This window comes from Ranitomeya imitator, chromosome 3 (assembly GCF_032444005.1).
Source record: "Ranitomeya imitator isolate aRanImi1 chromosome 3, aRanImi1.pri, whole genome shotgun sequence".
Lineage (NCBI taxonomy): Eukaryota > Metazoa > Chordata > Amphibia > Anura > Dendrobatidae > Ranitomeya > Ranitomeya imitator.
The window spans coordinates 328931887-328959079 of NC_091284.1; the positions used below are offsets into that span (position 1 = coordinate 328931887).

Consider the following 27193-nt stretch of genomic DNA (forward strand, 5'->3'; position numbering starts at 1 on the left):
CATATGGATTGGAGAGGAGAACTGGAGTTGACTGCATATACAGGAGCAGCTCACAAAATTAGAATATCATCTGTAAGGAGGCTAATGGCCGCGGTCTTGCTACCCACATGCCTCACCTCTGGGTGAGGGTGCTTACTGTACCCCTTTTCCCTGCAGCATCTGCAAGAGTTTGAGGACGTTCAGTGATGTCATTTTCACGTGACCACTCCATGTGATGTTACCTCCCCTGTGGGTGAAACCTCCAGAGAGGACGGCCTGACAACCGTTAGAGGTACTAACTAGGGTCAGTGAGAAGTGGGTGCCTTTGAGGATAAGAGGTGTCCGGGATCCTGTGTGGCTGACGCCAACAGTTAACGGACAGTAATCCATGTTATGCTGACCAGGGTCAGCGAGGGGCTGTGATTCTACTATAGAGCCGAATGTGTAACGAACAGTGGACTGGCTGCTACATGCTACCAAGTTCCTGAGGAGCAGTTTATGCTGACCTCTAATAAACCAAATGGACTTTTTAACCCTCAGTGTCCTGGTATCTACCTCAACGACCAGCCAAGTGAGTACTCCCCGTCCACTCATAGTGTGGAACCACTACACATCAACAAGTTAATTTCAATTCTTCAATACAAAACGTGAAACTCGTATATTATATAGTCATTACAGAGTGATCTATTTCAAGTGGGCAGATACTGAACAGACTTTGGACACCATAAATCCTGTTCATTACCTATAAGGCTTAGTGCCATCTCCGTAACAGGTGATATCTTATAAGTATTGTTGAGCATTCCGATATTTGCGGTATCGGAATTCCGATACCGATTTCCGATACTCACCGCGTATCGGATACCGGAATCGGAAGTTCCCAGAATTCAAACTGCACGCAGCAGCCAATGAGGAATGAATGGAAGTGTGGGCACATCCTGTTTAGCATGGTGGGCATGTAACTACTGGCAAGGCTGTGATTGGCTGCTGAAATGATGTCACCATGCACTATAAAAAACGCTGCCGCCATTTTGCGCTCACTCTGCTGTGATTTCAGTTAGGGACAGGACGCTGTGTTCTAACTGAGGGCCAGTTGAGATAGCGAATTGCTTTATTTTGCTTTTCCAAGGCTAATTTAGCAAACGCTGTGTGTTCACCTTGCTCTTGCCTTGCAGCGCTGTTTTAACAGCGTTCTGCAAGGTCTCTGTGTGTGTGTGTGCAGCTCACTCTGTAGTCTGTGTGCAGCCACATACCCGGTTGTATTCAGCTCAGGGGGGGTTCACACTGCCTCATACAGTTCTATCCATTGTCCTTTTTTGCTCATAGTGCAGCCTGCTGCACATTTTTTCTAAAATTTCCTATTAGTGTCTTTCCACCCGTCTCCAGCTAAATTGTGGAAAAACACTACATAGGATAACCTAGAGGGGTTTTTTTGGGCCTTGCAGCGCCGTTTACGGCTGTCTGCACGGTCTCCGTGTGAGCGCAGCTCGCCCTGTAGTCTGTGTGCAGCCACAGCCGGTTGTATTCAGCTCAGGGTGCGTTACTGCCTCATACCGTTAAATAACTTGTCCTTTTTTTTCAAATAGTGCAGCCTACTGAAAATTTTTCCAAAAATTTCCTATTAGTGTCTTTCCACCCGTCTACAGCTAGATGTGGGAAAAACACTACATAGGATAACCTAGAGTAGGGTCTTTGGGCCTTGCTGTCTGCACGGTCTCCGTGTGAGCGCAGCTCGCCCTGTAGTCTGTGTCCAGCCACAGCCGGTTGTACAGGTCCTTCTCAAAAAATTAGCATATAGTGTTAAATTTCATTATTTACCATAATGTAATGATTACAATTAAACTTTCATATATTATAGATTCATTATCCACCAACTGAAATTTGTCAGGTCTTGTATTGTTTTAATACTGATGATTTAGGCATACAACTCCTGATAACCCAAAAAACCTGTCTCAATAAATTAGCATATTTCACCCATCCAATCAAATAAAAGTGTTTTTTAATAACAAACAAAAAAACCAACAAATAATAATGTTCAGTTATGCACTCAATACTTGGTCGGGAATCCTTTGGCAGAAATGACTGCTTCAATGCGGCGTGGCATGGAGGCAATCAGCCTGTGACACTGCTGAGATGTTATGGAGGCCCAGGATGCTTCAATAACGGCCTTAAGCTCATCCAGAGTGTTGGGTCTTGCGTCTCTCAACTTTCTCTTCACAATATCCCACAGATTCTCTATGGGGTTCAGGTCAGGAGAGTTGGCAGGCCAATTGAGCACAGTAATACCATGGTCAGTAAACCATTTACCAGTGGTTTTGGCACTGTGAGCAGGTGCCAGGTCGTGCTGAAAAATGAAATCTTCATCTCCATAAAGCATTTCAGCCGATGGAAGCATGAAGTGCTCCAAAATCTCCTGATAGCTAGCTGCATTGACCCTGCCCTTGATGAAACACAGTGGACCAACACCAGCAGCTGACATGGCACCCCACACCATCACTGACTTTGGGTACTTGACACTGGACTTCAGGCATTTTGGCATTTCCTTCTCCCCAGTCTTCCTCCAGACTCTGGCACCTTGATTTCCGAATGACATGCAAAATTTGCTTTCATCAGAAAAAAGTACTTGGGACCACTTAGCAACAGTCCAGTGCTGCTTCTCTGTAGCCCAGGTCAGGCGCCTCTGCCGCTGTTTATGGTTCAAAAGTGGCTTTACCTGGGGAATGCGGCACCTGTAGCCCATTTCCTGCACACGCCTGTGCACGGTGGCTCTGGATGTTTCCACACCAGACTCCGTCCACTGCTTCCTCAGGTTCCCCAAGGTCTGGAATCGGTCCTTCTCCACAATCTTCCTCAGGGTCCGGTCTCCTCTTCTCGTTGTACAGCGTTTTCTGCCACATTGTTTCCTTCCAACAGACTTACCATTGAGGTGCCTTGATACAGCACTCTGGGAACAGCCTATTTGTTGAGAAATTTCTTTCTGGGTCTTACCCTCTTGCTTGAGGGTGTCAATGATGGCCTTCTTGACATCTGTCAGGTCGCTAGTCTTACCCATGATGGGGGTTTTGAGTAATGAACCAGGCAGGGAGTTTATAAAAGCCTCAGGTATCTTTTGCATGTGTTTAGAGTTAATTAGTTGATTCAGAAGATTAGGGTAATAGGTCGTTTAGAGAACCTTTTCTTGATATGCTAATTTATTGAGACAGGTTTTTTGGGTTATCAGGAGTTGTATGCCAAAATCATCAGTATTAAAACAATAAAAGACCTGACAAATTTCAGTTGGTGGATAATGAATCTATAATATATGAAAGTTTAATTGTAATCATTACATTATGGTAAATAATGAAATTTAACACTATATGCTAATTTTTTGAGAAGGACCTGTATTAAGATAACACCAAAACTTTTTCTCCATTTATGGTTAGTGGTTGGGTGAAGCCATGTATTGTCAAACTGCTGTGTTTTCTCTTTTTAAATTATGACAACCCAAAACATCCAAATGACCCTGATCGAAATTTCACATACCCCATTTCTTAATACCGTGTATTGCCCCCTCTAACATCAATAACAGCTTGAAGTCTTTTGTGGTAGTTGTGGATGAGGTTCTTTATTTTCTCAGATGGTAAAACTGCTCACTCTTCTGGCAAAAAGCCTCCAGTTCCTGTAAATTCCTGGGCTATCTAGCATGAAGTTCACGCTTGAGCTCTCCCCAGAGAGGCTCAATGATATTGAGGTCAGGAAACCGAGATGGCCACTCCAGAACCTTCACTTTGTTCTGCTGTAGCCAATGACAAGTCGAACTGGCCTCGAGTTTTGGATCATTGTCATGTTGGAACGTCCAAGTACATCCCATGAGCAGCTTCCAAGCTGATGATTGCAAACTTGACTCCAATATTTGCTGATAACGTGCTGCATTCATCTTTCCTTCAACTTTGACCAAGTTTCCTGTGCCTTTGTAGCTCACACATCCCCAAAACATCAACGATCCACCTCCGTGTTTTACAGTTTGAATGTGTTCCTTTTATCATAGGCCTTGTTGACCTCTCTCCAAATGTAACGTTTATGGTTGTGGCCAAAAAGTTCAATTTTGGTCTAATCACTCCAAATTACCTTGTTCCAGAAGTTTTGAGTTTTGTTCCAGAAGTCTTTGTGCTGTTTTGCGTATTGTAGGCAAGGTACTTTGTGGCATTTGCACAGTAATGGCTTTCTTCTGGCAACTTGACCATGCAGCCCATTTTTGTTCAAATGCCTCCATATTGTGCATCTTGAAACAGCCACACCGCTAGTTTTCAAAGAGTCCTGTATTTCAGCTGATGTTGTTTGTGAGTTTTTCTTTGCATCCTGAACAGTTTTCCTGTCAGTTGTGGATGACATTTTTGTTGGTCTACCTGACTGTGGTTTTTGTTTTTGCAGAGCCCCTGATTTTCCATTTGTTAATCACAGTTTGAACGCTGCTGGCTGGCATTATCAATTCCTTGGATATATTTTTGTATCCCTTTCCTGTTTTATACAGTTCAACTACCTTTTCTTGTAGATCCGTTGACAATTCTTTTGCTTTCCCCATGACTCACAATCCAGAAACGTCAGTGGCTGGATGAAAGATGCAAGAGTCTGTCTGGATCCCAGAAACTCGATATGCATAAAAGCGGACACTGATTACATGCAAACAGGTCACAAGTGAGGATGTTACGTTTAGTAGCCATTCAAACCCATTTGTGTCAACTTATCGGGCCAAAATCACCAGGGTATGTGAACTTTTGATCAGGGCAATTTGGATGTTTTGGGGTTGTCATTATGATTTAAAAAGAGAAAACACAGTAGTTTGACAATAAATGGCTTCACCCAACCACTAACCATGTGCGGACAAAAAGTTATGGTGTTATTCATAGTTTCTGAAAAAAAGCCAAGAAAGCAAAAAATTCTGCTGGGGTATGTAAACGTTTGAGCACAACTGTACATATCTCACACTGGTAACGTCGTTTTCATGTAAAATAAGCTCTGGAGGCAGAGTTATCTTCCATGCAACGTCCTCCCCAGAGCCTGGAAGAGGTAATTTATATAAAATGATAAAAGATGATTTCTCCGCAACACAGCTGATCTGAGGCATACATGATCACTATCCTCTGCAATCTATAACAAATACTTTAGATAGGTCAAATGTAGTGACAGACGCCCTTTAAACTAATGAAGTGTTGTTTTTCTTGGCTATTGTTTGCTTTATCAGTACACTAATCCATGTTTTCCTCTCCCACAGAGAATGGCTTTAATAAAGAAAACACAGAAGAAGTAGACTACCCGGCTGTATTACCCACACTCCTAGTCTGACTCCTTCGTCCTGCAGGAACTAGTGCAGACACCATCTCTTCAGAGAAGAGCCTACTTTATATTAGTCCTGCATTACAAAACCCTCTGGCAGGGAATGTTAAGCTGTCATTATCTTTTGTGTGTGTGTGTGTATATATATTATATATATATATATATATATATATATATATATATATATATATATATATATATATATATATGCATATATATACATATATATATATCTGGCTTGTGTGATTAAAGATTATTAATGTTATTCTGACTGGTTGTTGTCTTGTTTTATTATTCGAGAAGATCTTGAGGTTTATTAGTTTGTTTTGTTTCCAAGCAGCTACAGATGTCGCTTATGTTTTCAACATGTACATAAAATTTTCTTCTGTGGTGTCTCCTTCCCTACTGAGCATCCCACACAGCTATGCTCCAGCGGTGCAGGTTTCTCCTGTCTTGTAGCTTTCAGCAATTCTCTGCACAGAAGGGACAGTGCAGCAGAAACATTACTGCCAGTCCGTGCAGACGTCTCCAGGTATGGTGCACTTATAGAGTCTGCCAAATCCTGCGCATCTTCTCGAGGTACACTTCTCTGCTCACGAATATCACTTTTAGTTCCAAGTAGTAGGAAAAGAAGAGGATGAGGCTGAGCTCGCTGTGTTACCTCCTCATGCCAGTTCTGGATGCTTTCAAACGTTTTATGAGAAGTGAGGTCAAACAGAAGAATAACACAAGCAGCATTTCTGTAGTAGGAGCGAGTCACTGCCCTAGGATTTAAAAAGAAAAAAATAGTAAACACAGTGTGAGTCTATACATCTGCTCTTAGTATCTCTGTCAACTAGTCCTGGCTGTGCTGGTGCTATTCAATAAATGCAAATACTTTGTGGTTTCTCTCTAGCTTTATTCTTTATCTCTAAAGCAATGTTTTAATTATAGCTATACACAAACAGCGGAGGACACCATTGCCAGGATCAGAAAATATGAAGGGGATCAATCCTTTAGCATGTGAAGACTAGTAGTTAAAGAAAAAAAAGGGCAAAGAACATGCTACCATGGAGATCACCAATTAGTGTAAAACAATTGCAACTTTATTCAACTGTGCTTCAAGACCAAAAAACATTAAAAACAATTAAAAGCCAAAAAACATCCCCAATAGTTGGAAATAGCCCCATGAGACCACAACATTGTTTAAATGTCACAACACCATAATAACAAAAAAATATAACAGCAAATGGTCTGATGATAAAATTATATGATTTGGCACCTGGTAAGGAGATTTATTCACCACTCAAAATAATGGTCGATTTTCAAGATAGACCTGTTCTTATCAAATTTTTAGTAATCAAATAACATCCGATATATAGTTTCAATTATAACTAGTGATGATTCGAATATACTCGTTACTCGAGATTTCCCCAGAATGCTTGGGGGTCCTCCAAGTATTTTTTAGTGCTCGTAGATTTAGTTTTTCTTGCTGCAGCTGATTTACATCTGTTAGCCTTCAGCTGCGGCAAGAAAAACTAAATCTCCGAGCACTAAAAAATACTCGGAGGACCCCCGAGCGTGCTTGAGAAATCTCGAGTAACGAGTATATTCGCTCATCACTAATTATAACAAGTTCCACAGTATAGTTGGCTGCTAGATCGCTGAGGTCTGACCACTGAAACGACCACAGATCAGCAGAACTTGGGACTTGTACTCAGTGCTTGAATGGAACACCATTCACCCTCTTAGCAGTACTTGGCTAGCTCAGGCAATCTCCTATCTGTGGCACTGCCATAGATATTGAATGGAGGAGCAAAGCACATGCACAGCTATTGCTTCACTCCAACAAGGGACACAAATCTCATGTCCCGTGGATATTTTTTGTTTGCATTATGCCACACGGTACAATTTTTTGTGCAGTATCCCACTCAATGGGCCACCACTTAGTGACAGGAGAGCCATCAAAAAGGCTTGTTAAAGGAGCTAAAAGTAGCGAGTTTTGAATGATGTCTTGTCAGGTGGCCCATCCTATCTGAGGTTTGAAGGTTAGAACTTGGGCTACAGCCTGACTTTGGTCACATAACAGACCGATCACAATGACGCACTGCAAAATTGCAGTTGTTAATTTAATTTACTAATTATATTTGAGGTACAAGAAACCTACATATATCATTAAGCAAATACAAAAAAGAAATGAAAGAAGCTGAATGGCACTCCCTGGAAAAACTGAGGTGGTCTCTCTGATACTGACCCGTAGAAGTGCAAGCACAGCGCGAAACGGCCGTCGTTTGTTCCTGCTCACAGCAATTTCTTTTCCTCACTCTCCCGGCCATGGAATTTTAATGAAGATTGAATAAAATTGGGATTTTAAGATCGGTTAGTGCCTTCTCTGCCTTTTTTCATATGCCACATATATCATTCCCCATACACTTTGCATATGGATTGGAGAGGAGAACTGGAGTTGACTGCATATACAGGAGCAGCTCACAAAATTAGAATATCATCTGTAAGGAGGCTAATGGCCGCGGTCTTGCTACCCACATGCCTCACCTCTGGGTGAGGGTGCTTACTGTACCCCTTTTCCCTGCAGCATCTGCAAGAGTTTGAGGACGTTCAGTGATGTCATTTTCACGTGACCACTCCATGTGATGTTACCTCCCCTGTGGGTGAAACCTCCAGAGAGGACGGCCTGACAACCGTTAGAGGTACTAACTAGGGTCAGTGAGAAGTGGGTGCCTTTGAGGATAAGAGGTGTCCGGGATCCTGTGTGGCTGACGCCAACAGTTAACGGACAGTAATCCATGTTATGCTGACCAGGGTCAGCGAGGGGCTGTGATTCTACTATAGAGCCGAATGTGTAACGAACAGTGGACTGGCTGCTACATGCTACCAAGTTCCTGAGGAGCAGTTTATGCTGACCTCTAATAAACCAAATGGACTTTTTAACCCTCAGTGTCCTGGTATCTACCTCAACGACCAGCCAAGTGAGTACTCCCCGTCCACTCATAGTGTGGAACCACTACACATCAACAAGTTAATTTCAATTCTTCAATACAAAACGTGAAACTCGTATATTATATAGTCATTACAGAGTGATCTATTTCAAGTGGGCAGATACTGAACAGACTTTGGACACCATAAATCCTGTTCATTACCTATAAGGCTTAGTGCCATCTCCGTAACAGGTGATATCTTATAAGTATTGTTGAGCATTCCGATATTTGCGGTATCGGAATTCCGATACCGATTTCCGATACTCACCGCGTATCGGATACCGGAATCGGAAGTTCCCAGAATTCAAACTGCACGCAGCAGCCAATGAGGAATGAATGGAAGTGTGGGCACATCCTGTTTAGCATGGTGGGCATGTAACTACTGGCAAGGCTGTGATTGGCTGCTGAAATGATGTCACCATGCACTATAAAAAACGCTGCCGCCATTTTGCGCTCACTCTGCTGTGATTTCAGTTAGGGACAGGACGCTGTGTTCTAACTGAGGGCCAGTTGAGATAGCGAATTGCTTTATTTTGCTTTTCCAAGGCTAATTTAGCAAACGCTGTGTGTTCACCTTGCTCTTGCCTTGCAGCGCTGTTTTAACAGCGTTCTGCAAGGTCTCTGTGTGTGTGTGTGCAGCTCACTCTGTAGTCTGTGTGCAGCCACATACCCGGTTGTATTCAGCTCAGGGGGGGTTCACACTGCCTCATACAGTTCTATCCATTGTCCTTTTTTGCTCATAGTGCAGCCTGCTGCACATTTTTTCTAAAATTTCCTATTAGTGTCTTTCCACCCGTCTCCAGCTAAATTGTGGAAAAACACTACATAGGATAACCTAGAGGGGTTTTTTTGGGCCTTGCAGCGCCGTTTACGGCTGTCTGCACGGTCTCCGTGTGAGCGCAGCTCGCCCTGTAGTCTGTGTGCAGCCACAGCCGGTTGTATTCAGCTCAGGGTGCGTTACTGCCTCATACCGTTAAATAACTTGTCCTTTTTTTTCAAATAGTGCAGCCTACTGAAAATTTTTCCAAAAATTTCCTATTAGTGTCTTTCCACCCGTCTACAGCTAGATGTGGGAAAAACACTACATAGGATAACCTAGAGTAGGGTCTTTGGGCCTTGCTGTCTGCACGGTCTCCGTGTGAGCGCAGCTCGCCCTGTAGTCTGTGTCCAGCCACAGCCGGTTGTACAGGTCCTTCTCAAAAAATTAGCATATAGTGTTAAATTTCATTATTTACCATAATGTAATGATTACAATTAAACTTTCATATATTATAGATTCATTATCCACCAACTGAAATTTGTCAGGTCTTGTATTGTTTTAATACTGATGATTTAGGCATACAACTCCTGATAACCCAAAAAACCTGTCTCAATAAATTAGCATATTTCACCCATCCAATCAAATAAAAGTGTTTTTTAATAACAAACAAAAAAACCAACAAATAATAATGTTCAGTTATGCACTCAATACTTGGTCGGGAATCCTTTGGCAGAAATGACTGCTTCAATGCGGCGTGGCATGGAGGCAATCAGCCTGTGACACTGCTGAGATGTTATGGAGGCCCAGGATGCTTCAATAACGGCCTTAAGCTCATCCAGAGTGTTGGGTCTTGCGTCTCTCAACTTTCTCTTCACAATATCCCACAGATTCTCTATGGGGTTCAGGTCAGGAGAGTTGGCAGGCCAATTGAGCACAGTAATACCATGGTCAGTAAACCATTTACCAGTGGTTTTGGCACTGTGAGCAGGTGCCAGGTCGTGCTGAAAAATGAAATCTTCATCTCCATAAAGCATTTCAGCCGATGGAAGCATGAAGTGCTCCAAAATCTCCTGATAGCTAGCTGCATTGACCCTGCCCTTGATGAAACACAGTGGACCAACACCAGCAGCTGACATGGCACCCCACACCATCACTGACTTTGGGTACTTGACACTGGACTTCAGGCATTTTGGCATTTCCTTCTCCCCAGTCTTCCTCCAGACTCTGGCACCTTGATTTCCGAATGACATGCAAAATTTGCTTTCATCAGAAAAAAGTACTTGGGACCACTTAGCAACAGTCCAGTGCTGCTTCTCTGTAGCCCAGGTCAGGCGCCTCTGCCGCTGTTTATGGTTCAAAAGTGGCTTTACCTGGGGAATGCGGCACCTGTAGCCCATTTCCTGCACACGCCTGTGCACGGTGGCTCTGGATGTTTCCACACCAGACTCCGTCCACTGCTTCCTCAGGTTCCCCAAGGTCTGGAATCGGTCCTTCTCCACAATCTTCCTCAGGGTCCGGTCTCCTCTTCTCGTTGTACAGCGTTTTCTGCCACATTGTTTCCTTCCAACAGACTTACCATTGAGGTGCCTTGATACAGCACTCTGGGAACAGCCTATTTGTTGAGAAATTTCTTTCTGGGTCTTACCCTCTTGCTTGAGGGTGTCAATGATGGCCTTCTTGACATCTGTCAGGTCGCTAGTCTTACCCATGATGGGGGTTTTGAGTAATGAACCAGGCAGGGAGTTTATAAAAGCCTCAGGTATCTTTTGCATGTGTTTAGAGTTAATTAGTTGATTCAGAAGATTAGGGTAATAGGTCGTTTAGAGAACCTTTTCTTGATATGCTAATTTATTGAGACAGGTTTTTTGGGTTATCAGGAGTTGTATGCCAAAATCATCAGTATTAAAACAATAAAAGACCTGACAAATTTCAGTTGGTGGATAATGAATCTATAATATATGAAAGTTTAATTGTAATCATTACATTATGGTAAATAATGAAATTTAACACTATATGCTAATTTTTTGAGAAGGACCTGTATTAAGATAACACCAAAACTTTTTCTCCATTTATGGTTAGTGGTTGGGTGAAGCCATGTATTGTCAAACTGCTGTGTTTTCTCTTTTTAAATTATGACAACCCAAAACATCCAAATGACCCTGATCGAAATTTCACATACCCCATTTCTTAATACCGTGTATTGCCCCCTCTAACATCAATAACAGCTTGAAGTCTTTTGTGGTAGTTGTGGATGAGGTTCTTTATTTTCTCAGATGGTAAAACTGCTCACTCTTCTGGCAAAAAGCCTCCAGTTCCTGTAAATTCCTGGGCTATCTAGCATGAAGTTCACGCTTGAGCTCTCCCCAGAGAGGCTCAATGATATTGAGGTCAGGAAACCGAGATGGCCACTCCAGAACCTTCACTTTGTTCTGCTGTAGCCAATGACAAGTCGAACTGGCCTCGAGTTTTGGATCATTGTCATGTTGGAACGTCCAAGTACATCCCATGAGCAGCTTCCGAGCTGATGATTGCAAACTTGACTCCAATATTTGCTGATAACGTGCTGCATTCATCTTTCCTTCAACTTTGACCAAGTTTCCTGTGCCTTTGTAGCTCACACATCCCCAAAACATCAACGATCCACCTCCGTGTTTTACAGTTTGAATGTGTTCCTTTTATCATAGGCCTTGTTGACCTCTCTCCAAATGTAACGTTTATGGTTGTGGCCAAAAAGTTCAATTTTGGTCTAATCACTCCAAATTACCTTGTTCCAGAAGTTTTGAGTTTTGTTCCAGAAGTCTTTGTGCTGTTTTGCGTATTGTAGGCAAGGTACTTTGTGGCATTTGCACAGTAATGGCTTTCTTCTGGCAACTTGACCATGCAGCCCATTTTTGTTCAAATGCCTCCATATTGTGCATCTTGAAACAGCCACACCGCTAGTTTTCAAAGAGTCCTGTATTTCAGCTGATGTTGTTTGTGAGTTTTTCTTTGCATCCTGAACAGTTTTCCTGTCAGTTGTGGATGACATTTTTGTTGGTCTACCTGACTGTGGTTTTTGTTTTTGCAGAGCCCCTGATTTTCCATTTGTTAATCACAGTTTGAACGCTGCTGGCTGGCATTATCAATTCCTTGGATATATTTTTGTATCCCTTTCCTGTTTTATACAGTTCAACTACCTTTTCTTGTAGATCCGTTGACAATTCTTTTGCTTTCCCCATGACTCACAATCCAGAAACGTCAGTGGCTGGATGAAAGATGCAAGAGTCTGTCTGGATCCCAGAAACTCGATATGCATAAAAGCGGACACTGATTACATGCAAACAGGTCACAAGTGAGGATGTTACGTTTAGTAGCCATTCAAACCCATTTGTGTCAACTTATCGGGCCAAAATCACCAGGGTATGTGAACTTTTGATCAGGGCAATTTGGATGTTTTGGGGTTGTCATTATGATTTAAAAAGAGAAAACACAGTAGTTTGACAATAAATGGCTTCACCCAACCACTAACCATGTGCGGACAAAAAGTTATGGTGTTATTCATAGTTTCTGAAAAAAAGCCAAGAAAGCAAAAAATTCTGCTGGGGTATGTAAACGTTTGAGCACAACTGTACATATCTCACACTGGTAACGTCGTTTTCATGTAAAATAAGCTCTGGAGGCAGAGTTATCTTCCATGCAACGTCCTCCCCAGAGCCTGGAAGAGGTAATTTATATAAAATGATAAAAGATGATTTCTCCGCAACACAGCTGATCTGAGGCATACATGATCACTATCCTCTGCAATCTATAACAAATACTTTAGATAGGTCAAATGTAGTGACAGACGCCCTTTAAACTAATGAAGTGTTGTTTTTCTTGGCTATTGTTTGCTTTATCAGTACACTAATCCATGTTTTCCTCTCCCACAGAGAATGGCTTTAATAAAGAAAACACAGAAGAAGTAGACTACCCGGCTGTATTACCCACACTCCTAGTCTGACTCCTTCGTCCTGCAGGAACTAGTGCAGACACCATCTCTTCAGAGAAGAGCCTACTTTATATTAGTCCTGCATTACAAAACCCTCTGGCAGGGAATGTTAAGCTGTCATTATCTTTTGTGTGTGTGTGTGTATATATATTATATATATATATATATATATATATATATATATATATGCATATATATACATATATATATATCTGGCTTGTGTGATTAAAGATTATTAATGTTATTCTGACTGGTTGTTGTCTTGTTTTATTATTCGAGAAGATCTTGAGGTTTATTAGTTTGTTTTGTTTCCAAGCAGCTACAGATGTCGCTTATGTTTTCAACATGTACATAAAATTTTCTTCTGTGGTGTCTCCTTCCCTACTGAGCATCCCACACAGCTATGCTCCAGCGGTGCAGGTTTCTCCTGTCTTGTAGCTTTCAGCAATTCTCTGCACAGAAGGGACAGTGCAGCAGAAACATTACTGCCAGTCCGTGCAGACGTCTCCAGGTATGGTGCACTTATAGAGTCTGCCAAATCCTGCGCATCTTCTCGAGGTACACTTCTCTGCTCACGAATATCACTTTTAGTTCCAAGTAGTAGGAAAAGAAGAGGATGAGGCTGAGCTCGCTGTGTTACCTCCTCATGCCAGTTCTGGATGCTTTCAAACGTTTTATGAGAAGTGAGGTCAAACAGAAGAATAACACAAGCAGCATTTCTGTAGTAGGAGCGAGTCACTGCCCTAGGATTTAAAAAGAAAAAAATAGTAAACACAGTGTGAGTCTATACATCTGCTCTTAGTATCTCTGTCAACTAGTCCTGGCTGTGCTGGTGCTATTCAATAAATGCAAATACTTTGTGGTTTCTCTCTAGCTTTATTCTTTATCTCTAAAGCAATGTTTTAATTATAGCTATACACAAACAGCGGAGGACACCATTGCCAGGATCAGAAAATATGAAGGGGATCAATCCTTTAGCATGTGAAGACTAGTAGTTAAAGAAAAAAAAGGGCAAAGAACATGCTACCATGGAGATCACCAATTAGTGTAAAACAATTGCAACTTTATTCAACTGTGCTTCAAGACCAAAAAACATTAAAAACAATTAAAAGCCAAAAAACATCCCCAATAGTTGGAAATAGCCCCATGAGACCACAACATTGTTTAAATGTCACAACACCATAATAACAAAAAAATATAACAGCAAATGGTCTGATGATAAAATTATATGATTTGGCACCTGGTAAGGAGATTTATTCACCACTCAAAATAATGGTCGATTTTCAAGATAGACCTGTTCTTATCAAATTTTTAGTAATCAAATAACATCCGATATATAGTTTCAATTATAACTAGTGATGATTCGAATATACTCGTTACTCGAGATTTCCCCAGAATGCTTGGGGGTCCTCCAAGTATTTTTTAGTGCTCGTAGATTTAGTTTTTCTTGCTGCAGCTGATTTACATCTGTTAGCCTTCAGCTGCGGCAAGAAAAACTAAATCTCCGAGCACTAAAAAATACTCGGAGGACCCCCGAGCGTGCTTGAGAAATCTCGAGTAACGAGTATATTCGCTCATCACTAATTATAACAAGTTCCACAGTATAGTTGGCTGCTAGATCGCTGAGGTCTGACCACTGAAACGACCACAGATCAGCAGAACTTGGGACTTGTACTCAGTGCTTGAATGGAACACCATTCACCCTCTTAGCAGTACTTGGCTAGCTCAGGCAATCTCCTATCTGTGGCACTGCCATAGATATTGAATGGAGGAGCAAAGCACATGCACAGCTATTGCTTCACTCCAACAAGGGACACAAATCTCATGTCCCGTGGATATTTTTTGTTTGCATTATGCCACACGGTACAATTTTTTGTGCAGTATCCCACTCAATGGGCCACCACTTAGTGACAGGAGAGCCATCAAAAAGGCTTGTTAAAGGAGCTAAAAGTAGCGAGTTTTGAATGATGTCTTGTCAGGTGGCCCATCCTATCTGAGGTTTGAAGGTTAGAACTTGGGCTACAGCCTGACTTTGGTCACATAACAGACCGATCACAATGACGCACTGCAAAATTGCAGTTGTTAATTTAATTTACTAATTATATTTGAGGTACAAGAAACCTACATATATCATTAAGCAAATACAAAAAAGAAATGAAAGAAGCTGAATGGCACTCCCTGGAAAAACTGAGGTGGTCTCTCTGATACTGACCCGTAGAAGTGCAAGCACAGCGCGAAACGGCCGTCGTTTGTTCCTGCTCACAGCAATTTCTTTTCCTCACTCTCCCGGCCATGGAATTTTAATGAAGATTGAATAAAATTGGGATTTTAAGATCGGTTAGTGCCTTCTCTGCCTTTTTTCATATGCCACATATATCATTCCCCATACACTTTGCATATGGATTGGAGAGGAGAACTGGAGTTGACTGCATATACAGGAGCAGCTCACAAAATTAGAATATCATCTGTAAGGAGGCTAATGGCCGCGGTCTTGCTACCCACATGCCTCACCTCTGGGTGAGGGTGCTTACTGTACCCCTTTTCCCTGCAGCATCTGCAAGAGTTTGAGGACGTTCAGTGATGTCATTTTCACGTGACCACTCCATGTGATGTTACCTCCCCTGTGGGTGAAACCTCCAGAGAGGACGGCCTGACAACCGTTAGAGGTACTAACTAGGGTCAGTGAGAAGTGGGTGCCTTTGAGGATAAGAGGTGTCCGGGATCCTGTGTGGCTGACGCCAACAGTTAACGGACAGTAATCCATGTTATGCTGACCAGGGTCAGCGAGGGGCTGTGATTCTACTATAGAGCCGAATGTGTAACGAACAGTGGACTGGCTGCTACATGCTACCAAGTTCCTGAGGAGCAGTTTATGCTGACCTCTAATAAACCAAATGGACTTTTTAACCCTCAGTGTCCTGGTATCTACCTCAACGACCAGCCAAGTGAGTACTCCCCGTCCACTCATAGTGTGGAACCACTACACATCAACAAGTTAATTTCAATTCTTCAATACAAAACGTGAAACTCGTATATTATATAGTCATTACAGAGTGATCTATTTCAAGTGGGCAGATACTGAACAGACTTTGGACACCATAAATCCTGTTCATTACCTATAAGGCTTAGTGCCATCTCCGTAACAGGTGATATCTTATAAGTATTGTTGAGCATTCCGATATTTGCGGTATCGGAATTCCGATACCGATTTCCGATACTCACCGCGTATCGGATACCGGAATCGGAAGTTCCCAGAATTCAAACTGCACGCAGCAGCCAATGAGGAATGAATGGAAGTGTGGGCACATCCTGTTTAGCATGGTGGGCATGTAACTACTGGCAAGGCTGTGATTGGCTGCTGAAATGATGTCACCATGCACTATAAAAAACGCTGCCGCCATTTTGCGCTCACTCTGCTGTGATTTCAGTTAGGGACAGGACGCTGTGTTCTAACTGAGGGCCAGTTGAGATAGCGAATTGCTTTATTTTGCTTTTCCAAGGCTAATTTAGCAAACGCTGTGTGTTCACCTTGCTCTTGCCTTGCAGCGCTGTTTTAACAGCGTTCTGCAAGGTCTCTGTGTGTGTGTGTGCAGCTCACTCTGTAGTCTGTGTGCAGCCACATACCCGGTTGTATTCAGCTCAGGGGGGGTTCACACTGCCTCATACAGTTCTATCCATTGTCCTTTTTTGCTCATAGTGCAGCCTGCTGCACATTTTTTCTAAAATTTCCTATTAGTGTCTTTCCACCCGTCTCCAGCTAAATTGTGGAAAAACACTACATAGGATAACCTAGAGGGGTTTTTTTGGGCCTTGCAGCGCCGTTTACGGCTGTCTGCACGGTCTCCGTGTGAGCGCAGCTCGCCCTGTAGTCTGTGTGCAGCCACAGCCGGTTGTATTCAGCTCAGGGTGCGTTACTGCCTCATACCGTTAAATAACTTGTCCTTTTTTTTCAAATAGTGCAGCCTACTGAAAATTTTTCCAAAAATTTCCTATTAGTGTCTTTCCACCCGTCTACAGCTAGATGTGGGAAAAACACTACATAGGATAACCTAGAGTAGGGTCTTTGGGCCTTGCTGTCTGCACGGTCTCCGTGTGAGCGCAGCTCGCCCTGTAGTCTGTGTCCAGCCACAGCCGGTTGTACAGGTCCTTCTCAAAAAATTAGCATATAGTGTTAAATTTCATTATTTACCATAATGTAATGATTACAATTAAACTTTCATATATTATAGATTCATTATCCACCAACTGAAATTTGTCAGGTCTTGTATTGTTTTAATACTGATGATTTAGGCATACAACTCCTGATAACCCAAAAAACCTGTCTCAATAAATTAGCATATTTCACCCATCCAATCAAATAAAAGTGTTTTTTAATAACAAACAAAAAAACCAACAAATAATAATGTTCAGTTATGCACTCAATACTTGGTCGGGAATCCTTTGGCAGAAATGACTGCTTCAATGCGGCGTGGCATGGAGGCAATCAGCCTGTGACACTGCTGAGATGTTATGGAGGCCCAGGATGCTTCAATAACGGCCTTAAGCTCATCCAGAGTGTTGGGTCTTGCGTCTCTCAACTTTCTCTTCACAATATCCCACAGATTCTCTATGGGGTTCAGGTCAGGAGAGTTGGCAGGCCAATTGAGCACAGTAATACCATGGTCAGTAAACCATTTACCAGTGGTTTTGGCACTGTGAGCAGGTGCCAGGTCGTGCTGAAAAATGAAATCTTCATCTCCATAAAGCATTTCAGCCGATGGAAGCATGAAGTGCTCCAAAATCTCCTGATAGCTAGCTGCATTGACCCTGCCCTTGATGAAACACAGTGGACCAACACCAGCAGCTGACATGGCACCCCACACCATCACTGACTTTGGGTACTTGACACTGGACTTCAGGCATTTTGGCATTTCCTTCTCCCCAGTCTTCCTCCAGACTCTGGCACCTTGATTTCCGAATGACATGCAAAATTTGCTTTCATCAGAAAAAAGTACTTGGGACCACTTAGCAACAGTCCAGTGCTGCTTCTCTGTAGCCCAGGTCAGGCGCCTCTGCCGCTGTTTATGGTTCAAAAGTGGCTTTACCTGGGGAATGCGGCACCTGTAGCCCATTTCCTGCACACGCCTGTGCACGGTGGCTCTGGATGTTTCCACACCAGACTCCGTCCACTGCTTCCTCAGGTTCCCCAAGGTCTGGAATCGGTCCTTCTCCACAATCTTCCTCAGGGTCCGGTCTCCTCTTCTCGTTGTACAGCGTTTTCTGCCACATTGTTTCCTTCCAACAGACTTACCATTGAGGTGCCTTGATACAGCACTCTGGGAACAGCCTATTTGTTGAGAAATTTCTTTCTGGGTCTTACCCTCTTGCTTGAGGGTGTCAATGATGGCCTTCTTGACATCTGTCAGGTCGCTAGTCTTACCCATGATGGGGGTTTTGAGTAATGAACCAGGCAGGGAGTTTATAAAAGCCTCAGGTATCTTTTGCATGTGTTTAGAGTTAATTAGTTGATTCAGAAGATTAGGGTAATAGGTCGTTTAGAGAACCTTTTCTTGATATGCTAATTTATTGAGACAGGTTTTTTGGGTTATCAGGAGTTGTATGCCAAAATCATCAGTATTAAAACAATAAAAGACCTGACAAATTTCAGTTGGTGGATAATGAATCTATAATATATGAAAGTTTAATTGTAATCATTACATTATGGTAAATAATGAAATTTAACACTATATGCTAATTTTTTGAGAAGGACCTGTATTAAGATAACACCAAAACTTTTTCTCCATTTATGGTTAGTGGTTGGGTGAAGCCATGTATTGTCAAACTGCTGTGTTTTCTCTTTTTAAATTATGACAACCCAAAACATCCAAATGACCCTGATCGAAATTTCACATACCCCATTTCTTAATACCGTGTATTGCCCCCTCTAACATCAATAACAGCTTGAAGTCTTTTGTGGTAGTTGTGGATGAGGTTCTTTATTTTCTCAGATGGTAAAACTGCTCACTCTTCTGGCAAAAAGCCTCCAGTTCCTGTAAATTCCTGGGCTATCTAGCATGAAGTTCACGCTTGAGCTCTCCCCAGAGAGGCTCAATGATATTGAGGTCAGGAAACCGAGATGGCCACTCCAGAACCTTCACTTTGTTCTGCTGTAGCCAATGACAAGTCGAACTGGCCTCGAGTTTTGGATCATTGTCATGTTGGAACGTCCAAGTACATCCCATGAGCAGCTTCCGAGCTGATGATTGCAAACTTGACTCCAATATTTGCTGATAACGTGCTGCATTCATCTTTCCTTCAACTTTGACCAAGTTTCCTGTGCCTTTGTAGCTCACACATCCCCAAAACATCAACGATCCACCTCCGTGTTTTACAGTTTGAATGTGTTCCTTTTATCATAGGCCTTGTTGACCTCTCTCCAAATGTAACGTTTATGGTTGTGGCCAAAAAGTTCAATTTTGGTCTAATCACTCCAAATTACCTTGTTCCAGAAGTTTTGAGTTTTGTTCCAGAAGTCTTTGTGCTGTTTTGCGTATTGTAGGCAAGGTACTTTGTGGCATTTGCACAGTAATGGCTTTCTTCTGGCAACTTGACCATGCAGCCCATTTTTGTTCAAATGCCTCCATATTGTGCATCTTGAAACAGCCACACCGCTAGTTTTCAAAGAGTCCTGTATTTCAGCTGATGTTGTTTGTGAGTTTTTCTTTGCATCCTGAACAGTTTTCCTGTCAGTTGTGGATGACATTTTTGTTGGTCTACCTGACTGTGGTTTTTGTTTTTGCAGAGCCCCTGATTTTCCATTTGTTAATCACAGTTTGAACGCTGCTGGCTGGCATTATCAATTCCTTGGATATATTTTTGTATCCCTTTCCTGTTTTATACAGTTCAACTACCTTTTCTTGTAGATCCGTTGACAATTCTTTTGCTTTCCCCATGACTCACAATCCAGAAACGTCAGTGGCTGGATGAAAGATGCAAGAGTCTGTCTGGATCCCAGAAACTCGATATGCATAAAAGCGGACACTGATTACATGCAAACAGGTCACAAGTGAGGATGTTACGTTTAGTAGCCATTCAAACCCATTTGTGTCAACTTATCGGGCCAAAATCACCAGGGTATGTGAACTTTTGATCAGGGCAATTTGGATGTTTTGGGGTTGTCATTATGATTTAAAAAGAGAAAACACAGTAGTTTGACAATAAATGGCTTCACCCAACCACTAACCATGTGCGGACAAAAAGTTATGGTGTTATTCATAGTTTCTGAAAAAAAGCCAAGAAAGCAAAAAATTCTGCTGGGGTATGTAAACGTTTGAGCACAACTGTACATATCTCACACTGGTAACGTCGTTTTCATGTAAAATAAGCTCTGGAGGCAGAGTTATCTTCCATGCAACGTCCTCCCCAGAGCCTGGAAGAGGTAATTTATATAAAATGATAAAAGATGATTTCTCCGCAACACAGCTGATCTGAGGCATACATGATCACTATCCTCTGCAATCTATAACAAATACTTTAGATAGGTCAAATGTAGTGACAGACGCCCTTTAAACTAATGAAGTGTTGTTTTTCTTGGCTATTGTTTGCTTTATCAGTACACTAATCCATGTTTTCCTCTCCCACAGAGAATGGCTTTAATAAAGAAAACACAGAAGAAGTAGACTACCCGGCTGTATTACCCACACTCCTAGTCTGACTCCTTCGTCCTGCAGGAACTAGTGCAGACACCATCTCTTCAGAGAAGAGCCTACTTTATATTAGTCCTGCATTACAAAACCCTCTGGCAGGGAATGTTAAGCTGTCATTATCTTTTGTGTGTGTGTGTGTATATATATTATATATATATATATATATATATATATATATATATATATATATATGCATATATATACATATATATATATCTGGCTTGTGTGATTAAAGATTATTAATGTTATTCTGACTGGTTGTTGTCTTGTTTTATTATTCGAGAAGATCTTGAGGTTTATTAGTTTGTTTTGTTTCCAAGCAGCTACAGATGTCGCTTATGTTTTCAACATGTACATAAAATTTTCTTCTGTGGTGTCTCCTTCCCTACTGAGCATCCCACACAGCTATGCTCCAGCGGTGCAGGTTTCTCCTGTCTTGTAGCTTTCAGCAATTCTCTGCACAGAAGGGACAGTGCAGCAGAAACATTACTGCCAGTCCGTGCAGACGTCTCCAGGTATGGTGCACTTATAGAGTCTGCCAAATCCTGCGCATCTTCTCGAGGTACACTTCTCTGCTCACGAATATCACTTTTAGTTCCAAGTAGTAGGAAAAGAAGAGGATGAGGCTGAGCTCGCTGTGTTACCTCCTCATGCCAGTTCTGGATGCTTTCAAACGTTTTATGAGAAGTGAGGTCAAACAGAAGAATAACACAAGCAGCATTTCTGTAGTAGGAGCGAGTCACTGCCCTAGGATTTAAAAAGAAAAAAATAGTAAACACAGTGTGAGTCTATACATCTGCTCTTAGTATCTCTGTCAACTAGTCCTGGCTGTGCTGGTGCTATTCAATAAATGCAAATACTTTGTGGTTTCTCTCTAGCTTTATTCTTTATCTCTAAAGCAATGTTTTAATTATAGCTATACACAAACAGCGGAGGACACCATTGCCAGGATCAGAAAATATGAAGGGGATCAATCCTTTAGCATGTGAAGACTAGTAGTTAAAGAAAAAAAAGGGCAAAGAACATGCTACCATGGAGATCACCAATTAGTGTAAAACAATTGCAACTTTATTCAACTGTGCTTCAAGACCAAAAAACATTAAAAACAATTAAAAGCCAAAAAACATCCCCAATAGTTGGAAATAGCCCCATGAGACCACAACATTGTTTAAATGTCACAACACCATAATAACAAAAAAATATAACAGCAAATGGTCTGATGATAAAATTATATGATTTGGCACCTGGTAAGGAGATTTATTCACCACTCAAAATAATGGTCGATTTTCAAGATAGACCTGTTCTTATCAAATTTTTAGTAATCAAATAACATCCGATATATAGTTTCAATTATAACTAGTGATGATTCGAATATACTCGTTACTCGAGATTTCCCCAGAATGCTTGGGGGTCCTCCAAGTATTTTTTAGTGCTCGTAGATTTAGTTTTTCTTGCTGCAGCTGAGTGATTTACATCTGTTAGCCTTCAGCTGCGGCAAGAAAAACTAAATCTCCGAGCACTAAAAAATACTCGGAGGACCCCCGAGCGTGCTTGAGAAATCTCGAGTAACGAGTATATTCGCTCATCACTAATTATAACAAGTTCCACAGTATAGTTGGCTGCTAGATCGCTGAGGTCTGACCACTGAAACGACCACAGATCAGCAGAACTTGGGACTTGTACTCAGTGCTTGAATGGAACACCATTCACCCTCTTAGCAGTACTTGGCTAGCTCAGGCAATCTCCTATCTGTGGCACTGCCATAGATATTGAATGGAGGAGCAAAGCACATGCACAGCTATTGCTTCACTCCAACAAGGGACACAAATCTCATGTCCCGTGGATATTTTTTGTTTGCATTATGCCACACGATACAATTTTTTGTGCAGTATCCCACTCAATGGGCCACCACTTAGTGACAGGAGAGCCATCAAAAAGGCTTGTTAAAGGAGCTAAAAGTAGCGAGTTTTGAATGATGTCTTGTCAGGTGGCCCATCCTATCTGAGGTTTGAAGGTTAGAACTTGGGCTACAGCCTGACTTTGGTCACATAACAGACCGATCACAATGACGCACTGCAAAATTGCAGTTGTTAATTTAATTTACTAATTATATTTGAGGTACAAGAAACCTACATATATCATTAAGCAAATACAAAAAAGAAATGAAAGAAGCTGAATGGCACTCCCTGGAAAAACTGAGGTGGTCTCTCTGATACTGACCCGTAGAAGTGCAAGCACAGCGCGAAACGGCCGTCGTTTGTTCCTGCTCACAGCAACTTCTTTTCCTCACTCTCCCGGCCATGGAATTTTAATGAAGATTGAATAAAATTGGGATTTTAAGATCGGTTAGTGCCTTCTCTGCCTTTTTTCATATGCCACATATATCATTCCCCATACACTTTGCATATGGATTGGAGAGGAGAACTGGAGTTGACTGCATATACAGGAGCAGCTCACAAAATTAGAATATCATCTGTAAGGAGGCTAATGGCCGCGGTCTTGCTACCCACATGCCTCACCTCTGGGTGAGGGTGCTTACTGTACCCCTTTTCCCTGCAGCATCTGCAAGAGTTTGAGGACGTTCAGTGATGTCATTTTCACCTGACCACTCCATGTGATGTTACCTCCCCTGTGGGTGAAACCTCCAGAGAGGACGGCCTGACAACCGTTAGAGGTACTAACTAGGGTCAGTGAGAAGTGGGTGACTTTGAGGATAAGAGGTGTCCGGGAACCTGTGTGGCTGACGCCAACAGTTAACGGACAGTAATCCATGTTATGCTGACCAGGGTCAGCGAGGGGCTGTGATTCTACTATAGAGCCGAATGTGTAACGAACAGTGGACTGGCTGCTACATGCTACCAAGTTCCTGAGGACACAAAAGAGAATGGTAAAACCAAAAACGCTCAGTTTGAAAAAATGTTTGCAGTAATCCGCAAGTGCTAGTAAAAGATGTAAATAACAGGGTATTTGGTTGATACGTTTTTTGCAAAAAATGTATACTAAGCTGCTCTACCAATCTTCACGGTATACCCATATCAGAGCAGTCCTAACTAATGTATGCAATCCCTATCTGATGTATTTAAAAACCTGATCATCTGTATATTACCTGTGTGAACAGGGTTCAGAGAGGAAAAATCCATGTGTGCATACAGGGCAGAACAGCTTTTGTGCAGCTAGCCCAAGAGGAGTGGTGGAACTCCCCAGTCTTGTAGACACAAGAGAACAATCATGGAAACAGGAACACATGGGCTACTTGCACAGTGAACAAGTCTGTAAGAACATGTTCACACACCACCAAGAAACCTGAAGACACAAAAGAGAATGGTAAAACCAAAAACACTCAGTAATCCATGTTATGCTGACCAGGGTCAGCGAGGGGCTGTGATTCTACTATAGAGCCGAATGTGTAACGAACAGTGGACTGGCTGCTACATGCTACCAAGTTCCTGAGGAGCAGTTTATGCTGACCTCTAATAAACCAAATGGACTTTTTAACCCTCAGTGTCCTGGTATCTACCTCAACGACCAGCCAAGTGAGTACTCCCCGTCCACTCATAGTGTGGAACCACTACACATCAACAAGTTAATTTCAATTCTTCAATACAAAATGTGAAACTCGTATATTATATAGTCATTACAGAGTGATCTATTTCAAGTGGGCAGATACTGAACAGACTTTGGACACCATAAATCCTGTTCATTACCTATAAGGCTTAGTGCCATCTCCGTAACAGGTGATATCTTATAAGTATTGTTGAGCATTCCGATATTTGCGGTATCGGAATTCCGATACCGATTTCCGATACTCACCGCGTATCGGATACCGGAATCGGAAGTTCCCAGAATTCAAACTGCACGCAGCAGCCAATGAGGAATGAATGGAAGTGTGGGCACATCCTGTTTAGCATGGTGGGCATGTAACTACTGGCAAGGCTGTGATTGGCTGCTGAAATGATGTCACCATGCACTATAAAAAACGCTGCCGCCATTTTGCGCTCACTGCTGTGATTTCAGTTAGGGACAGGACGCTGTGTTCTAACTGAGGGCCAGTTGAGATAGCGAATTGCTTTATTTTGCTTTTCCAAGGCTAATTTAGCAAACGCTGTGTGTTCACCTTGCTCTTGCCTTGCAGCGCTGTTTTAACAGCGTTCTGCAAGGTCTCTGTGTGTGTGTGTGCAGCTCACTCTGTAGTCTGTGTGCAGCCACATACCCGGTTGTATTCAGCTCAGGGGGGGTTCACACTGCCTCATACAGTTCTATCCATTGTCCTTTTTTGCTCATAGTACAGCCTGCTGCACATTTTTTCTAAAATTTCCTATTAGTGTCTTTCCACCCGTCTCCAGCTAAATTGTGGAAAAACACTACATAGGATAACCTAGAGGGGTTTTTTTGGGCCTTGCAGCGCCGTTTACGGCTGTCTGCACGGTCTCCGTGTGAGCGCAGCTCGCCCTGTAGTCTGTGTGCAGCCACAGCCGGTTGTATTCAGCTCAGGGTGCGTTACTGCCTCATACCGTTAAATAACTTGTCCTTTTTTCAAATAGTGCAGCCTGCTGAAAATTTTTCCAAAAATTTCCTATTAGTGTCTTTCCACCCGTCTACAGCTAAATTGTGGGAAAAACACTACATAGGATAACCTAGAGTAGGGTCTTTGGGCCTTGCAGCGCCGTTTACGGCTGTCTGCACGGTCTCCGTGTGAGCGCAGCTCGCCCTGTAGTCTGTGTGCAGCCACAGCCGGTTGTACAGGTCCTTCTCAAAAAATTAGCATATAGTGTTAAATTTCATTATTTACCATAATGTAATGATTACAATTAAACTTTCATATATTATAGATTCATTATCCACCAACTGAAATTTGTCAGGTCTTTTATTGTTTTAATACTGATGATTTAGGCATACAACTCCTGATAACCCAAAAAACCTGTCTCAATAAATTAGCATATTTCACCCATCCAATCAAATAAAAGTGTTTTTTAATAACAAACAAAAAAACCAACAAATAATAATGTTCAGTTATGCACTCAATACTTGGTCGGGAATCCTTTGGCAGAAATGACTGCTTCACTGCGGCGTGGCATGGAGGCAATCAGCCTGTGACACTGCTGAGATGTTATGGAGGCCCAGGATGCTTCAATAGCGGCCTTAAGCTCATCCAGAGTGTTGGGTCTTGCGTCTCTCAACTTTCTCTTCACAATATCCCACAGATTCTCTATGGGGTTCAGGTCAGGAGAGTTGGCAGGCCAATTGAGCACAGTAATACCATGGTCAGTAAACCATTTACCAGTGGTTTTGGCACTGTGAGCAGGTGCCAGGTCGTGCTGAAAAATGAAATCTTCATCTCCATAAAGCATTTCAGCCGATGGAAGCATGAAGTGCTCCAAAATCTCCTGATAGCTAGCTGCATTGACCCTGCCCTTGATGAAACACAGTGGACCAACACCAGCAGCTGACATGGCACCCCACACCATCACTGACTTTGGGTACTTGACACTGGACTTCAGGCATTTTGGCATTTCCTTCTCCCCAGTCTTCCTCCAGACTCTGGCACCTTGATTTCCGAATGACATGCAAAATTTGCTTTCATCAGAAAAAAGTACTTGGGACCACTTAGCAACAGTCCAGTGCTGCTTCTCTGTAGCCCAGGTCAGGCGCCTCTGCCGCTGTTTATGGTTCAAAAGTGGCTTTACCTGGGGAATGCGGCACCTGTAGCCCATTTCCTGCACACGCCTGTGCACGGTGGCTCTGGATGTTTCCACACCAGACTCCGTCCACTGCTTCCTCAGGTTCCCCAAGGTCTGGAATCGGTCCTTCTCCACAATCTTCCTCAGGGTCCGGTCTCCTCTTCTCGTTATACAGCGTTTTCTGCCACATTGTTTCCTTCCAACAGACTTACCATTGAGGTGCCTTGATACAGCACTCTGGGAACAGCCTATTTGTTGAGAAATTTCTTTCTGGGTCTTACCCTCTTGCTTGAGGGTGTCAATGATGGCCTTCTTGACATCTGTCAGGTCGCTAGTCTTACCCATGATGGGGGTTTTGAGTACTGAACCAGGCAGGGAGTTTATAAAAGCCTCAGGTATCTTTTGCATGTGTTTAGAGTTAATTAGTTGATTCAGAAGATTAGGGTAATAGGTCGTTTAGAGCAGAGGTCCCCAACTCCAGTCCTCAAGGCCCACCAACAGGTCATGTTTTCAGGATTTCCTTTGCATTGCACAGGTGATGCAATTATTACCTGGGCAAAACTAAGGAAATCCTGAAAACATGACCTGTTGGTGGGCCTTGAGGACTGGAGTTGGGGACCTCTGGTTTAGAGAACCTTTTCTTGATATGCTAATTTATTGAGACAGGTTTTTTGGGTTATCAGGAGTTGTATGCCAAAATCATCAGTATTAAAACAATAAAAGACCTGACAAATTTCAGTTGGTGGATAATGAATCTATAATATATGAAAGTTTAATTGTAATCATTACATTATGGTAAATAATTAAATTTAACACTATATGCTTATTTTTTTAGAAGG

At 42.3% G+C, this 27193-nt stretch overlaps 1 protein-coding gene and 1 long non-coding RNA gene across 2 annotated transcripts in view; both read right to left on the bottom strand.

Moving 5' to 3' along the window:
- Positions 1 to 5561: 5561 nt before the first annotated feature.
- LOC138669873 (uncharacterized) lies at positions 5562 to 14380 on the bottom strand. The gene is made up of 2 exons (XR_011319250.1): positions 13632 to 14380; positions 5562 to 6053 (listed from the first exon to the last, which is right to left on the bottom strand). It is a non-coding gene; the product is annotated as an uncharacterized lncRNA (long non-coding RNA).
- A 6551-nt stretch (positions 14381 to 20931) lies between these two features.
- Positions 20932 to 27193, bottom strand: part of RAB42 (RAB42, member RAS oncogene family) — a 62831-nt gene continuing 56569 nt past the window's right edge. The window contains exon 2 of the mRNA XM_069756709.1: positions 20932 to 21423. Within this exon, the coding sequence (XP_069612810.1) occupies positions 21021 to 21423 (403 nt within the window). The 3' untranslated portion in view covers positions 20932 to 21020. The remainder of the gene's footprint in view (positions 21424 to 27193) is intronic.